The following is a 17,644-nucleotide window of genomic DNA, read 5'->3' on the forward strand; positions in this document are numbered from 1 at the left end:
GGAATAGTTAATATTGAATAAATGCTTGCCATTATTTCGAGATAATTTTATTTTGCCACCAGAAAGGTTTGTGTGTGGAAATGTTTCATTTGTTCTTACTTTTTTAAAGAACCGAATTTACAGTGCAGTTGGAAGATATCTCTATATTAATTATTAAATTTTTTCTTTTCCTAGGAGTCTGAATATGTTTCAGCTCATCTTCATGAATGGATAGATCTGATCTTTGGCTATAAACAGAGGGGACCAGCTGCAGTAGAGGCACTCAACGTTTTCTATTATTGTAGTTATGAAGGTATAAATCTATACACTTTTTCTCTTGCTTTACCGTGATAGAAACTATTGTTTAATATATGTTTACAGTTATTTTGGGCTTGTTTAATATGAGAAGGACTACATTTTCAAAACGTCTTTTTACTTGAAAGATTAAGAGACTGCTGCTGTCTTTGTAATAATAGTTAAGTGTATATATGCCAGTCTAATTATAAATGTCACTTATTAACATCATAAAAGTTTTTGATCTCTAACATATTTGTCCTATTCAGTTGAGTCAAACATTAAATATTCAGTATTAAACAGTAGCAGATTTTGAAACAAGGCCTTTGAAATTACAAATAACAAATTCTTCAAATGATACATATGATGACATTATTTAGCTCAGAATCAAGAGTATTTTCTGATGGCCTTAAAATGATTTTTAAAAAGTAGTTCTTACCAATCCTTAAGTAGACTAATAGTTCTAAAGATTGTGAATACTATGAAGTTATGTGAATGTGAATACAGTGAGAGACTTTTGGTAAATGAGCATATTTTTGCCATGCCGTATCCATTCAGGTAATAGGTCTGTAAGGAGAAAGTATTGCATGGCTGTTAGAAGCTTGGACTTACCTAGTTTAGCCAATTACTAGTCATGTAACAATCCATATTAGATGTGGCTGAGTATAATCAGTTAACCAGAATATTACCTTTCGAAACCTTTGTTTCAAGCAATAACTTAAAGCAGTATTTTTGTGTAGTTATTACTCTTGTTTGAGTTTGGCTTATTATGACCAAAACAATTAGGTATACTCTGAGTATAGTTTGTATTTTTGCAAAAGAAACTTTTATTTATTTATTTATTTTATTTTGTGACAGGGTCTTGCTCTTTCACCCAGGCTAGAGTGCAGTGGCATAATCATGCTTGACTGCAACCTGGAACTCCTGGGGTCAACCAGTCCCTCCTGCCTTACCACCACACCCAGCTAATTTTTAAAATTTTTTAGAGAGATGAAGTCTCACTTTGTTGCCTAGGCTGGTTTCAAACTCCAGGTCTCAAGCAGTCCTCCCGCCTCAGCCTCACAAAGTGCTGGGATTACAGGCATGACCCACCACCCCTCCCCCAGTAGAAATCTTCATAGAATATCATTTAACTTTCAATTGCTTAAAATACTTTAGCTAATTTTTACATATATTTAATGTTTGATGAGTTGCTGATTTTTTAAAATTACCTTTTCACAATGTTATAAATTGAAGAATAGAATAATATTTTATTGAAACTATACCAATGAGGCCGGGGTGGTGGGTCACGCTTGTAATCCCGGCACTTTGGGAGGCTGGGACAGGCAGATCACCTGAGGTCAGGAGTTCAATACCAGCCTGGTCAACATAGTGAAACCCGATCTCTACTAAAAATACAAAAATTAGCTGGGCATGGTGGCATGCACCTGTAGTCCTAGCTACTCAGGAGACTGAGGCAGGAGAATCGCTTGAATCCAGGAGGTGGAGGTTGCAGTGAGTCGAGAGCATACCACTGCACTGCAGCCTGGGCAACACAGCAAGACTATCAAAAAAAAAATGTGTGTATATATATGTGTGTGTGTGCGTATATACACACACACACACACCAGTGAGCCTGATACATTAATCAGTGATGTGGCTTGCTGATTTATTTTCACCCTGTAGTAAGTTGACTTCTTCTACTGGTTTTAGGAGCTGTGGATCTGGATGCCTTAACAGATGAGAAAGAAAGAAAAGCCTTAGAAGGGATGATTAATAATTTTGGGCAAACACCTTGTCAATTATTAAAGGTAAGTCATATGTGTTATCAACAACTTCAGAAGTAGATTTAAGTCAACTTAAGAAGTAGATTTAAGTATATAACAAAATATTGCAGTCAAGATCCATATGTATAGCCAATTGCTCTCAGTTACAGAAAGATTTCTATTTGCTCAGAAAGTCTCTTATTATTTCCAAGAGGAAAAACTGAGTACCAATTAGGGTATGCCATTAAAACTGTCCTCATATTGGGACTCATTCCACATGTAAAACTTCTAATAGCTCACATCTGCCCAAAAAGGCACTTACTTTCCAGAGCCCAAACCCAGTCCTAAGAATCAAATTATAGAATATTTAAAATGTAGAATCAAATTATTAAATATACTACATATATTTCTTTCCCCATACTAGTATCTGAAATTAAATCATCTTCCTGATAACACACGGGTTTGGATTCATGGAAATTAATCTAATGTTAGTTTTCAAAGATGTCTTGATCTTTTTCAGTATATGAATTTAATGATGTGGAATACATAAAAAAAAATTTATTAACTAGATAGGTTCTTAAGCAATCACTGTGTTTGTTAGGTACTTTACCTAATCTTCACCTAATCTTCTTAGCAAAAATTTAGTTATCCTCATTTTTCAGGAGATAAAACCAAGCCTTACAGAAAGTAATACCTAGCCTATAACGCCTCTGAGAAACTAAATACTTTTTTCTAAGTTTACACAACAAGAAAGTGACTAGGATTATATGCCTGACCATCTAACTCCAGAGCCTTTCTAGCATGCCATGTTTCCTCTGAATTAGTAGCTGTAAGCCCCCTGTTAAACTAGATCTCTTAAAATGTTCTTATGGGCCTTTATTTGCTACCTAATTATGACACTTTCTGCCTTAGGTTGTATATTTATCCATTTGCCTCAGTACATTATAAATACATTAAAGGCAGCAACTTTCTCTTAATCATCTTTGTATCTCTCTTGAATACAGTATTGAAATGAAATCACCACAGCTATTACAACAGTAGTGTATCTAAGCTCTAACTTATAGGTGTACTTCTGTCAATACAGTAATTGGGCTAAACTTTGTAACTGTTACTGTTCCTTAGCAACGGTTTGCTTGGAACCTCCAACATTGGTTTTTACAGAATAGTCATATATGAAGTCAATGCTTTATCCCTTATCTTCTGGTACAGTCAGAAGGCAAAAGTAACAGACTAAAACAGAATGTTTCATAGGGCTTTGAAATAGATGCTATCATATTTTCACACCTGTTTTACCTTTCTTTTTGTTTTACAAGTGGTGCTGTTAGTTTTTATTGTCATAAAAATGATACAAAAACCATCCTTTGATTTGAAATAAAATGAATAATATCTATTAAAAGCTTTTTTTTTTTTTTTTGAGACGGAGTTTTGCTCTTGTTGCCTGGGCTGGAGTGCAGTGGCGTGATCTTGGCTCACTGCAACCTCTACCTCCTGGGTTCAAGCGATTCTCCTGCCTCAGCCTCCCAAGTAGCTGGGATTATAGGCACCCGCCACCACACCTGGCTAATTTTTAGGAGAGATGGAGTTTCGCCTTGTTGGGCAGTCTGGTCTCTAACTCCTGACCTCAGGTGATCTGCCTGCCTCAGCCTCCCAAAGTCCTGAGATTACAAGTGTGAGCCACCACGCCTGGTCTAAAAGCTAAATATTTTTGTACTTATAGCTTTCACATCTATTGCCTATAATCAATATTTTGTTGTAGAGATGCAAGAATTTACTTTAGATAGAATTCTGTTTTGACTTTTAACTGTGCCTTTAAAATATTCATTTTACTTGCCATTTATTTCATATTTATATAGGTGATACTGTTCTGTGTTTCTGACATGAAAGTTGAGGAAGAATAATAATTTGCTTGAAAAGTATGCAGCAGTACCTATAATTTGATTCTGATAGTATTGACTTTTTTTCTTTTTTTTCTTTTTTTTTTTTTGAGATGGAGTCTCACTGTCACCCAGGCTGGAGTGCAGTGGCACGATCTCGGCTCACTGCAACTTCCATCTTGTGGGTTCAAGCGATTCTCCTACGTCAGCCTCTCAAGTAGCTGGAACGATAAGTGCACACCACTATGCCTGACCAGTTTTTGTATTTTTAGTAGAGAAAGGGTTTCACCGTGTTAACCAGTATGGTCTTGAACTTCTGACCTCAAGTGATCCGCCCACCTCAGCCTCCCAAAATGCTAGCATTTCAGGTGTGAGCCACCACGCCTGGCCAGTGTTGACATTTTGATCTTGTCAAGGAATTAAAGATTCATCCAAATTATACATTCTGAATTTTGAGCACTACATTTAATTTTACCAAGCATCTAACATGTGTAAGATACTAGTCTAGTATGGAAATCCAAAAATGAATAAGGCTTCTCTAGCTTTAAGGCACTTATAATCTAGTTGGGGAAGACAGACCATAAACAACTATATGTAATCCAATATAGAAAGAAATAAGTTATAATTAAAATATAAATTATTTGCCAAGGAAAAATAATAAAAGAATAATGCATTCTGACTTAAAAATTTAGGAGAGATATCAGTAAGAAAAACTTTAAAGTAGAAGTGGGGTTTCCAAAGAAATGAAGAAAGTAGTAACTCTGCTAAGAGAATAGTCTGAGCCAACACCTAGAATTGTCAGCAATGCATGGTATGTAATTCATTGTAGCTAGAGCCTAGTGTATATGAAGGAACATAGTGAGAGATTAATAATATAGATATGGAATTGTTTTTTCCTTAAAATTATTTTGAAGGAACCACACCCTCCAAGATTATCAGCAGAAGAAGCAGTGCAGAAGCCGACCAAAATAGACACTTCAACCCTAAACCTGTTTCAACACCTTCCTGAACTCAAGTCATTTTTTATAGAGGTAATATCCAACTTGGTAATATCAGAAAGAGTTTTCTCTAAATTCTGTACATTTTAAAGTCCTTTTATTATTTAATGGGAAGTAAGGATTATAATATTTAATTTGAGATAGTAAATTATACAGTAATAATCTGTTGCTGGATTTTTAACACATTTTTATTGGAAGCTTTTGTTTGCTGCTGAGCGGTAGTCTGAACTGTTTTTCTTGGCTTTCTTTCATCTACTTCACATTTTCATGACAAAGAAGAATAAATAATTTGATTTAAAATGCTTCTTGTGACAATCGAGATGATATGTAGATGGAGATAATATTTTAATAGCTCTTAATTATAATGTCTGCTCATATATAAAATAGATCCTAATAAGTCACATTGTTAATTGATAGAATGAGTAGTCTAGTAAGAGTACTTAATGGTGTAATTGAAAGAGTTTAAGTAAAAAATTCAAATGTTTAAATGTACATATTAAATTACTTGCAGTAATTCAGAATATGATTATAAAATGCATTCATACCTGTGAATGTGGTTAGGACAGATAGCATTAACCCTTCACAAAAAGAAAATTGAAAATAAAAAGTTACTAAGTTTGAAGATATACATTGAACAGTCTCTGCAATACAGCAGAGGTTGGTAAACTTTTTCTTCTGTCAAATAATAACTTTTTTGAAAAGTGTGCAACAGTGAGATAGGTCTAACTGGTAAATATTTTGGGCTTTGCAGGCCAAAAGGCAAACTCAAAGATATTCTGTAGGTACATATATAACCACTTAAAATGTAATCATCTAAAAATATAAAACCCATTTTTAGCTCATCCACCGCCTACAAAACAGGTGGTGGGCTGGCTTTGTCCCACAGGTTGTAGTTTGTAAAACCCTGCATTACAGTATCACTGCAGCATGTTTCTCAGATTCAATAACCATGGGAAAATCAATTACCAAAAAATAGAATTTTTTGATAACGTAGTATTAAAAATGTTTATGAGTTTTATAATAGTTAAAGCTTTGGCCGGGCATGGTGGCTCACGCCTGTAATCCCAGCACTTTGGGAGGCCGAGACCGGTGGATCACGAGGTCAGGAGATCAAGACCATCCTAGCTAACACGGTGAAACCCCGTCTGTACTAAAAAATACAAAAAATTAGCCAGGCGTGGTGACGGGCGCCTGTAGTCCCGGCTACTCAGGAGGCTGAGGTAGGAGATTGGTGTAAATCCAGGAGGTGGAGCTTGCAGTGAGCCAAGATCACGCCACTGCACTCAGAGCGAGACTCTGTCTCAAAAAAAATGAAACACTCTGTCTCAAAAAAAAAAAAAAAAAGTTTTATAAATTTTACTCAAATGAACAGTATTGTAAGCATCACTGTATTTTTTAGTTGATGTAAGAATTAAACATTTTTATGTGGTACACCACTATATTTTGGTATGGAAATGCTTTCATGTGTTTGTGAAAGCATTTCAAAATTAATCTGTCACTCTTTTCCTAAATCCATGTTTACTGAAATAGTTATTTAGGGTTGCAATACAAATTCTGCAAACTTGGTTGTTTCCAAAAGTATCTGTAGAACTCAGAACACATAAAAACAATGCTCAGAAATTGTAACCAATTCCCAGGATGTGTTGGGAGTCTCCAGCTACCCCCAGGTTCAGTGATTTGCCAGAAAGACTCACGGAATTCAACAAGTAGATGTACTCATGGCTAAGATTTATTACAGTGAAAGGATACAAAGCAACATCAGCAAAGGGAAAAGGCAGATGGTGTGACGTCCAGGGGAAGCCAGGCAGAAGTGTTCAAGAGACCTCTCCTAGTGGAGTCACATAAGACCTACTTAATTCTTTCAGTAATGAAATGTGGAAACACATTTTTTATCATCAGAGAAGCTCATTAGAGACCCAGTGCCCAAGGTTTTTATTGGAGGCTGGTCGCATACACACCCCTCTGCCTAGCACATAACCAAAATTCCAGACTCCAGAAGAAAAACAAGTGTTTAGCATAAACCATACTATTTGCACAGTCTAGGTGTAGTGAGCCACCCTTGTCATTGAGGGAAAGTTTATGTCAGTGTAAGGAGGAACTGTTCGCCAGCCAAGTCCCAGATGCCAACCAAAGGCCAGTCTTGCAAGTAGGCCTTTCTATAATAATGATGGCAGTCCCAAGACTGCTCTGTTAACTCTTTACTGCAGGTAAAACAACACATGAGACCCTATTTGATCCATAATCTGATGGACATGCAATACTATATTTATTCTATAATGCCAATAGAACTATTTTCATCTTATCTAATCATTTGTGACTTTTGTTGTAATATAGTACATTCCAAGTTCCATCTGCGGGTGCAGCAACACATTTGCCCTTCTCTGTACCCACCATGTCACATAGTAGCTTTCTCCAGGACACATTCAGTATCTGGATCAGTATAAAGAACACAATAGATTTCCTTAGGTACCAATAGCTTGTTAATCCCTTTTCATTCTCGTAAAAGGTATTTCCCCATATATTAACATGAAAAGAGAAGGCCTTTTGTAGGTCATCTCTTCATAGGTGTTCAAATTGTGAAGAAAGTAGAGGTAGTAGTGAAAGCAAGGGCTTAATAAATGGGTTTTTTTCAGGCACCATTTTCATTTTGCCTTGTTCATATGCAAGTCATTCTTCTCTGGATTAATTCACAACATGAAGAGAAAAGATAATCGCCAACTTTTTATAATTCTATAAGTTATAATGAATTTTATAATTTGTTACTTACTTCCTATTAAGTTCTTAGAACAACACCTGATACATAGTGCATACCCAATAATGTTATCATTTACCTAGTAAATATTAGGTATCACTTGTGAACTATTGTCACATCAAGGAACTGAGTTCAAATTATTGTTCTCTTTCACATTGTTATAAGATAATGGCAGATGTTTTCTGAGTGCTGTCTTTATTTTCTGGTCCTACTGTGGCTTTCAGGAAGTATCCCAGTTAATGGATTAGATGTATTTTTTGAAAGTTAGACCCAAAAGGACATTTCTATAAATTATGACCAATTTTCTCATTTAGCTTATCTTATATGATCCATATTTTCTGCTTTATATTTATGTCAGTATAACTTAGGATAGATCCTAAATCATTGGCTGTTTTAAATTATTGCTGCTCTTTGAAATCTATGTCTCTTTTTAAAAGCAGTGTAGTTGAATATAAGGTGATGGGTTTCAGAAGTTTCAAGTATGCCACCTATACATGGTATATAATTCCTTTCCTTCATTTTAAATTAATTGATTAGATGTTTCAAGAGAGTAAAATGATGTATCACAGGATTCATCCTTATTTAAAGAAATGGTTTTCAGTAATTTGTACCTAATAAAGATGAGCAGAACCAGGCACTAAACCTCTTTTATTTTATAGGGGATTAGTGATGGTATTCCACTATTAAAGGCCACCGTCCCCAAAAATCAGTATCGTTCTTTTATGTCTCAAGGCAGCCCTGAGTTACTGGTAAGTTGATTTTTACCTTTTTCACACTGCCATGTCTATATTCATTACAACTTAGGAAAAAAAAAAAAAAAAGAGGAAATAAATATTTTTTAAAAGCCACTTTTTGACTATGCATGGTGGTTCATGCCTGTAATCCCAGTGCTTTGGGAGGCTGAGACAAGCAGATTGCTTGAGCCTAGGAGTTCAAGACTAGCCTGGGCAACATTTGCTCAGAAAATAAAATCTAAAAAGATATACAAAAATAGGCTGGGCACAGTGGCCCACGCCTGTAATCTCAGCACTTTGGGAGGCCAAGGTGGGCGGATCACCTGAGGTCAAAGGTTCAAGACCAGTTTGGGCAACATGGTGAAACCCTGTCTCTACTAAAAATACAAAAAATTAGAGAGGCATGGAGACAGGCGCCTGTAATTCCAGCTACTTGGGAGGCTGAGGCAGGAGAATCACTTGAATCCAGGAGGTGGAGGTTGCGGTGAGCCAAGATCGCGCCACTGCACTCCAACCTGGATGATAAGAGCGAGACTCCTTCTAAGTAAAACAAAAATAAAAAGATATACAAAAATAGTAATAGTACTTTTTGAGCAGTGGCAATCTTGTGAATATCAATTGTAATACATATGTATAAATATATATATATATATATATTTTTTTTTTTTTTTTTTTGAGACAGAGTCTCACCCTGTCACCCAGGCTGGAGTGCCGATCACAGCTCACTGCAGCATTGACCTCCTGGGCTCAGGTGACCCTTCCACCCCAGCCTCCTAAGTAGCTGGGACTACAGATACACACCACCATGGCCAGATAATTTTTGTATTTTTTGTAGAGATCAGGTTTTGCCATGTTGCCCAGGCTGGTCTCAAACTCCTGAGCTCAAGTGATCCTCCCACCTGAGCCTTACAAAGTGCCTGCGTTTTTTAAAGTTACCAGAATTTCCTTTGTGTGGGGTAACTTGTTAACTTTTATAATCAAGAAGATAAAGGCTTTTCATTTTGAAGAGAAGAGAACTTACTCACTATGACTGTCACTGCAGGGAGACCTTAACAATTCATTGTAAATTCTGCTTCTGGTTTATGTTCTAAATGATATATATTAGATTTTTATGGTAAGACTGGTCCCTGAATTTCTTCCAACTGCCAGCTAATAACTGCTAATAAACTTTGAGAAATCATGAGAAAAAATAATCTTCCTAAAGAAAGATAAATTGGGCTGAGCACAGTGGCTCACATCTGTAATCCCAGAACTTGGGAGGCTGTGGGTGGATTGCTTGAGCTTAGGAGTTTGAGACCAGCCTGGGCAGCATGGCGAAACCCCATCTCCACCAAAATACAAAAAATTAGCCAGGCATGGTGGTGCATGCCTGTGGTCCCAGCTACTCAGGAGGCTGAGGTCAGAGGATTGCTTGTGCCCAGGAGGTTGTAGTGAGCTGAGATCATGCCACTGCACTCCAGCCTGGGTGACAGAGCAAGACTCTATCTCAAAAAAAAAAAAAAAATTGGTCAAGTTTTCTTATAATAAGATAGACAAGGCCAGATGTGGTGGTTCACGCCTGTCATCCCAACACTTTGGGAGGCCAAGGTGGGAGGCTCACTTAAGCCCAGGAGTTGGAGACTAGCTTGGGCAACATGGTGAAACCATGTCTCTACAAAGAATACAAAAATTAGCCAGGCATGGTGGCACATGCCTGAAGGTTGCAGTAAGCTGAAATCATGTCACTGCACTCCAGCCTGGGCAATGGAGTGAAACCCTGGCTCCAAAAATAAAAGATAAACAAAGAACTTTTTCTGTTTGAATTATCTTAAGATGTTCCTAATGCGTTTCATGTTTGAAGTACACAGTCTCACAGTATTCCCTAAATGATAAATGCCAATGTCATGTGAGCATCTGGTTATTCTGGGCTGCTTTCCTTAATATTTCATTTAATTTGAGTCTTCATATGTTCTTTTCCAGATAACAATAAGCATGAATTCTGTTATTGGAACCCATGGATGGTTGCCTTATGACAGAAACATTTCTAATTACTTTACTTTCATCAAGGATCAAACTGTGACAAATCCAAAGTAAGTGAATGAATATTTAAAGCAAAACAGCTATACCAGGTACCTTATTGCCAGGAAAAAAAACTGGATTAATTGATTCATGTTATTCTGAAAGAAATATTTTTTATTTTTGTTTGAGATAGAGTCTTGCTCTGTCACCCAGGCCGCAGTGCAGTGGCGCCATCCCCACTCACTGCAACCTCTGTCTCTCAGGCTCAAGGGATTCTCTGGCTCATTTTTGTTTTTAGTAGAAATCAGGTTTTACCATGTTGACCATGCTGGTCTCAAATTCTTGACCTCAAGTGATCCACCTGCCTCACCCTCCCAAAGTTCTGGGATTATAGGCCACCTAGCCCTGAAAGTAATGCTTTGAGATCCAGATAATCTCTTCTTCCTTCCTTCCTCCCTCCATTCCCTCCCCCGGCAACCTTCCCTTATTTTTAAGTTATGTCCTGAATTTATATTGGTTTAAATACAAAACTTAATTTCCATAATATCAGTTATAAAAATGCAATTACATTAGGAATAACAGACTTCCTTGTAATTTTATTCTACCTTATTATTTAAAAGTAAGACCTATGTGTTTTAATCTCCAAAAGTTATGTTCTAACTTAAAGTGGTGTTTCCTTTACATTGAGTTGTCCTGTTTGTTTCCTTATATTTTTTTCTACTTAAATCACATTCATGGCTGGGCACAGTGGCTCACGCCTGTAATCCTAGAACTTGGGAGGCTGAGGCAGGCGGATCACCTGAGGTCAGGAGTTCAAGACTAGCCTGGCCAACATGGCAAACCCCTGTCTCTACTAAAAATACAAAAATTGGCTGGACGTGGTGGCTCATGCCTGTAATCCCAGCACTTTGGGAGACTGAGGCGGGTGGATCACGAGGTGAGGAGATCAAGGCCATCCTCGCTAACACGGTCAAACCTCATCTATACTAAAAATACAAAAAAATTAGCCAGGCATGGTGGCGGGCGCCTGTAGTCCCAGCTACTCAGGAGGCTGAGGCAGGAGAATGGTGTGAACCCAGGAGGCGGAGCTTGCAGTGAGCCGAGATCACGCCACTGCACTCCAGCCTGGGAAACAGAGCAAGACTCCATCTCAAAAAAATAAAAATAAATAAAAATACAAATACAAAAATTAGCCAGGCATGGTAGTGGGCACCTGTAATCCAAGCTATTCGAGAGACTGAGGCAGGAGAATTGCTTGAACCCAAGAGACAGAGGTTGCAGTGAGCTGAGATTGTGCCACTGCACTTCAGCCCGGACAACAGAACAAGACTCTGTCTCAAAAAAACTAAAATTAAAATAAAATTCAAAAATCATGGCCCGGTGCAGTGGCTCACACCTGTAATCCCAGCACTTTGGGAGGCCAAGGCGGGCAGATCACGAGGTCAGGAGATTGAGACCATCCTGGCTAACACAGTGAAACTCTGTCTCTGCTAAAAATACAAAAAATTATCCGGGCGAGGTGGCGGGCGCCTGTAGTCCCAGCTACTCGGGAGGCTGAGGCAGGAGAATGGGGTGAACCTGGGAGGCAGAGCTTGCAGTGAGCTGAGATCACGCCACTGCACTCCAGCCTGGGCAACAGATCGAGACTCCATCTCAAAAAAAAAAAAAATCACACTCTTTGTTGAGGATCAAATTACACCATATATTTAAAAACTATTTAAAATGATGTAATTATTATTGTATCTTTGTCTTCCTCAACTAGAATACAACTTCATGAGATTAGGGAAAAAACAGTTCATATCAGTGTAAGTGATCTTTTAAGGAACAGTCTGATACTTAATTGTGTTTACAGAACTCAGCGCAGTATGAATGGTCCTTTTGCTCCCGGGCTAGAAGTCACTTCTAAGCTATTTGTAGTATCACATGATGCAAAGTTGCTCTTCAGCGCTGGATACTGGGATAATAGCATTCAAGTGATGTCACTTACAAAAGGCAAAATTATCTCACATATCATCCGGCATATGGGTAAGCATTAGCTTTTTTTCCAAAAACACTCAAAAATTTCATTTTTTTCTTAACTGTAATAGTACATGCTCCTCGTAAAGAGCATTAAATTTTACCTTTAAGCCTAGTGAACTTTTTTATTGTGTAAGATTATAAATATATGCTTTCTATAGGAGTGCCTCATGTATTTTGGGTATAATAAAGCACCATATAAATTAAATACAGCTTCATAGCATCTGGAAATGTTAGGCTAAGTTTTTTTTTTTTTTTTTTAATGAATGATAAAAGTAAGAATTTTAAGACAAAATGGTAACAAAATCTGCTGTCATTAAATAAGACATCAACTGCCCTCTTACTATGTTAACAGTTAAACATGAGAGTGATAAAATTGTTGAATGTAGTTTTAATCTGCTACTTCTTAGTGTATCAATCTTCAATATAAGAATAAAACATTGAGTAGATTTTTTTCTAATAAACCTGTTAGGGAAGGAAAATGGAGTCTGCTGCTAATTCTGTACCAGTCAATCCTAAGATATCACTTACCTCAGCTGTTCACAGTTTAGGAAAAATATATTTGTATCGTGAATTTATAGTATAGTATGTGCAGTTTTTCTAAGGACATATATTCTATAGGATTACAGTTCCCAATGGCAGTAGAAGGTGAATGGGGATGAGAAGGCAAAGAAGCATATGAAAATTAACTGGGGATCTATCTCAAACTATCTAACCTCCTTCCAAGATTGTGGTGGTCATTCCCCACACCGCATGTCTACTTCTCATCCTCAGAGAAGGGTGATTTCAGAGAAAGCTCTCCGAGGTGATTTTGATTCTGCTGCTTTCCTATGGCTCTCTTCCCCAATGCTTTTCCAGGAGCATACCTACATTCCTCCCTGTTGGCATAACTGATTTAGGAATAGTTTGAACATTAACAAAAATTGCTCTTAAAGTTCTATTTTAGCAAAACGAGGCATTTCATTTTATTTAATTCCTTTTCTTACAGATATTGTGACTTGCTTAGCTACAGATTACTGTGGAATACATTTGATTTCTGGTTCCAGAGATACTACATGTATGATATGGCAGATATCACAACAGGTAGTCACACATTTAAATGTTCTTGATTTAGATCAGAGATTCACCCTGAAAATACTAGCAAAATGTTCTACTAGGACATCGAATTGTTTTCTGGCAGTGACTGAGCTCCTTTGTATTCTTTTTACCCACATTTTGTCCTATCCAAGTCACCACATTTTTTCCTAGGTTTACTGTCTGATTCATTACCTTATTCCCTATTGCTTTCCAAAGATTCTTCCTTCTTACCTCTCCCAGGAAAACAGTAATTATTTTTATTGTCTTTTAGCATAGTAACATTTTACTTTCTTTCTTGTGGGACTACTAGAAATTATAGATTTATGGTTTTCATCAACCTGATTGCATTCTTATAATAATATGGGTCCAGGAGTCCAGGAAGTATCATTTTTGTTAAATAACTTCTGTTTTCTTTTTTTTATTTTTTTGAGATGGAGTCTCGCTCTGTCACACAGGCCAAAGTGCAATGGCATGATCTCAGCTCACTGCAACCTCCACCTCCTGAGTTCAAGCAATTCTCCTGCCTCAGCCTCCCATGTAGCTGGGATTACAGGCACATGCCACCACACCTGGCTTTTTTTACTTTTTCTTTTTTCTTTTTTTTTTTGTATTTTTAGCAGAAATGGGGTTTCACCATGTTGGCCAGGCTGGTCTCAAACTCCTGACCTTCAGTGATCCGCCTGCCTAAGCCCCACAAAGTGCTGGGATTGTAGGCGTGAGCCACTGCGACCGGCCAGCTTCTATGTTTTCTACATTGTCTTAACAGGCTCTCTCCCACTCCAAATTTATAAAAAGTATCTAGAAATTTTCTTCCATTTAAAAAACCTAGCTGAGCGTGGTGGGACATGCCTGTAGTCCTAGCTATAATATGTGGGAGGCTGAGATGGGAAATAAAGAAATATTATCATCTTTAATTTATTGATTGATTGAGCCAGGGAAACAGAGGCTTCAGTGAGCCGAGATCCTGCCACTGCACTCCAGCCTGGGTGACTGAGCAAGATCCTATCTCAAAAAAAAATTTGTTTTCTTCTAATTTTTTTTGTTTTATTTCTTATGTTACAATCTTTAAATTATTGATAACTTATTTATCTATATTGGATAAGGCTTTGTTTACTTCTGAATAGAAAGCATTACACTTAAAGTGTAATGGTCTCAGCTAGTCTTATATAGGTATTTATTCTTACGTATGAACTTACGTTTTAACCATATCCTGTTTTGTTTTTTGTTTTGTTTTGTTTTGTTTGTTTTTTTGAGACAGAGTCTTGCTCTGTCACGCATCCTGCTAGAGTGCAGTGGCGCAACCTTGGCTCACTGCAGCCTCCACCTCCTGGGTTCAAGCGATTCTCCTGCCTCAGTCTCCCCAGTAGCTGGGACTACAAGCGCACACTACCACGCCCAACTAATTTTCGTATTTTTAGTAGAGGCAAGGTTTCACTATGTTAGCCAGGACGGTCTTGAACTCTTGACCTCATGATCTGCCTGCCTCGACCTCCCAAAGCACTGGGATTACAGGCGTGAGCCACTGCATCCGGCCCCATACCCTCTTTTTAAAAAAAAAACAAAAAAAACTCCATTTTAGTCTTACTGAAATTGTATTCAATTTATGTATTAGTTTGGTTTGGGATTTTGTTTTGTTTTTTGTTTGTTTGTTTTTGAGGTAGGGTCTCACTCTGTCATCCATGCTGGAGTTCAGTGGCACAATCATGGCTCATTGCAGGCTTGACCTCCCAGGCTCAAGCAATCCTCACTTCTCAGCCTCCCAAGTAGCTGGGACTCCAGGCATGCACCACCATGCCTGGCTGGTTTTTGTATTTTTAGTGAGACAAAATGATTGTCTCTGCCATGTTACCCAGGATGGTCTCGAACTCCTGGGCTCAAACGATCTGCCCACCTCGGCCTCCCGATAATTTGGTATATTTTTATAGTTATTTATTTACAGAAATAGGAAGTGTCTTTCCATGTTTGTTTCAGGTCCTTTTTATGTCCTTTGATAAAATTTCTTTCTTTTTCATTTAGATCCTATACCTTGTGATACTTACTTCAAATTACCATGTTTTCTATTACTATTTTTAGTGGGGTTTTAAAAATCATTTTTGTTTCTGATTATTGTTAATATAAAGAAAAGCTATATAGTGATTTGACTGATTTCTGTACAATTTTCTTATATCCAATTACTTTGCCAAATCCTTTTATCAACTCTCATGGTTATTAGTATTTCTTGGATTTCTTGAAAATAAGATAAGGTAGATAATACAATCATGTGATCTGAAAATAAAAGTGATTTGCTTTATCTTTTCTAATATACTAATTATTTCATTTTCTTACCATATTACATTATTAGCTAATACAATAAGGTAAGCAAAATTATAGTGAGCATCCCCGCCTTTATCTAATTTTGATAAAAATGCCTTCCCAATGTTACCATTTAGTATAGTGTTTGCTGTTAGGTTTCACTAGTTGTGTTTTTCACATTTAAGTGAAAACACTGCCATTATTTTTTTCTTTTGGTAACTTTATAGTTTTAATGAAATTTCAAACTTGTAAAAAATTTGCAAAAGTAGTATATTTTGTATCATGTGTCTTAGCAGTCTCTTTTAGTATCTCCCTCTTACAACATCTTATTTTTTTTAACCATTTAAAAGTTGGAGATATCATATGCCTATACCCCTAAATAGGTCAGTGTGTATTTTCTAAGAACAAAGACAATCTTATACATAAACCCAGCGAAGTTACCAAAATCAGAATGCTTAACATTTATAAAATACCATTAGCGGCCGGGCGCGGTGGCTGAAGCCTGTAATCCCAGCACTTTGGGAGGCCGAGACGGGCGGATCACGAGGTCAGGAAATCGAGACCATCCTGGCTAACACGGTGAAACCCCGTCTCTCCTAAAAAATACAAAAAAACTAGCCGGGCGAGGTGGCGGGCGCCTGTAGTCCCAGCTACTCGGAAGGCTGAGGCAGGAGAACGGCGTAAACCCGGGAGGCGGAGCTTGCAGTGAGCTGAGATCCGGCCACTGCACTCCAGCCTGGGCAACAGTGTGAGACTCTGTCTCAAAAAAAAAAAAAAAAAAAAAAAAAAAAAAAATACCATTAACTAATCCACAGTCCATGTTCTAATTTTATATTTCCAAAAATGTTCTTTACAGCTGTTTTTCCCCATTTATCTTATTTATAGTTTTTCTTTTACCTTTTGTTGATGTAATGTATTATGTATGTTGAGAAATTTCCTAGGTTTGAACCATCCTTGAATTTTTATAATAAACCCAAATAATTTATGGTATGTTGTTATTACACTTTACTGATGTATCTTATTAGCTAGTACTTTAATGATTTCTCTACTCTTAAGTAAAATAGATATTTTTGTTCTGTCTTTATCATGTTTAGTATGGGGATATGCAGTCTTTACCAAATAAATTTAGGAAGGGCTCCTCTTTCTCTAGAACTGGAATTACTTCCATAAGGAGTTACCTGAGTTTTAAAAGTTAAATATAGTGCACTAAGCACTCAGACTGATACTCACAGGGGAAGACAAATGTGTCACAGGTAGCAGAGTGTCAAGGGGAATTAATGCACACCGCATGGAACAGGTAGAAGGTCTGGGCAGAGTTGTCTAGGATAATCACAAATACAAATAGCAACTATTCAAATAAAACAAATAACATACGAATGTGTATGCTAAAGACAAAGCATGCTAAAGACATGAAGAAAGAGTCTTTCTTCTGGAAGATGACTCAGAGAGCAATTTTTGCAATACAATTGTGTTATTAGGAAAACATAAGAATGGCAGTTCAATAAAATGGAAGATCAAAGATGAAATGATAAAATAGCATTATAAGATGAAAACGAAGGTTGCAGAAGAATCAAGCTGAGATTAAAACCAATACCATTACATGCCCCGTAAATATATATACCTACTCTGTACTCACAAATGTTTTTTCAAAGGGCTGCAGCCAAGACCTATAAAAAAAATACCATTACAAATGCAAACAAACCTAAAGCAGAAACTGCAAGGAAGAGATTTGATGTGGCTGCAAATGAAATTAGTAGCATGGAAAAAAAAGATGTAATCAAAGTGAATGCCAATAAAAAAGTAACTTTAAAGCAGTTAGAGAAAGAATGATAGCTATAAAAATCAAAGACAGTCAGCATAAAGAAAATTGATGTCCCTGAAGCAG

General features: G+C 37.1%; 1 protein-coding gene across 2 annotated transcripts in view; it reads left to right on the plus strand.

The window, feature by feature from the left end:
- NBEAL1 (neurobeachin like 1) overlaps positions 1–17,644 on the plus strand; it is a 220,591-nt gene that overhangs the window by 182,973 nt on the left and 19,974 nt on the right. For both annotated transcript variants that reach the window (XM_026454600.1, XM_026454601.1), the window contains 7 exons: positions 175–292; positions 1,966–2,063; positions 4,807–4,923; positions 8,302–8,391; positions 10,336–10,445; positions 12,227–12,399; positions 13,379–13,473. In XM_026454600.1, coding sequence (XP_026310385.1) covers positions 175–292; positions 1,966–2,063; positions 4,807–4,923; positions 8,302–8,391; positions 10,336–10,445; positions 12,227–12,399; positions 13,379–13,473 — 801 coding nt within the window. The remainder of the gene's footprint in view (positions 1–174; positions 293–1,965; positions 2,064–4,806; positions 4,924–8,301; positions 8,392–10,335; positions 10,446–12,226; positions 12,400–13,378; positions 13,474–17,644) is intronic.

Source organism: Piliocolobus tephrosceles, chromosome 11 (assembly GCF_002776525.5).
Source record: "Piliocolobus tephrosceles isolate RC106 chromosome 11, ASM277652v3, whole genome shotgun sequence".
Classification (NCBI taxonomy): Eukaryota; Metazoa; Chordata; class Mammalia; order Primates; family Cercopithecidae; genus Piliocolobus; species Piliocolobus tephrosceles.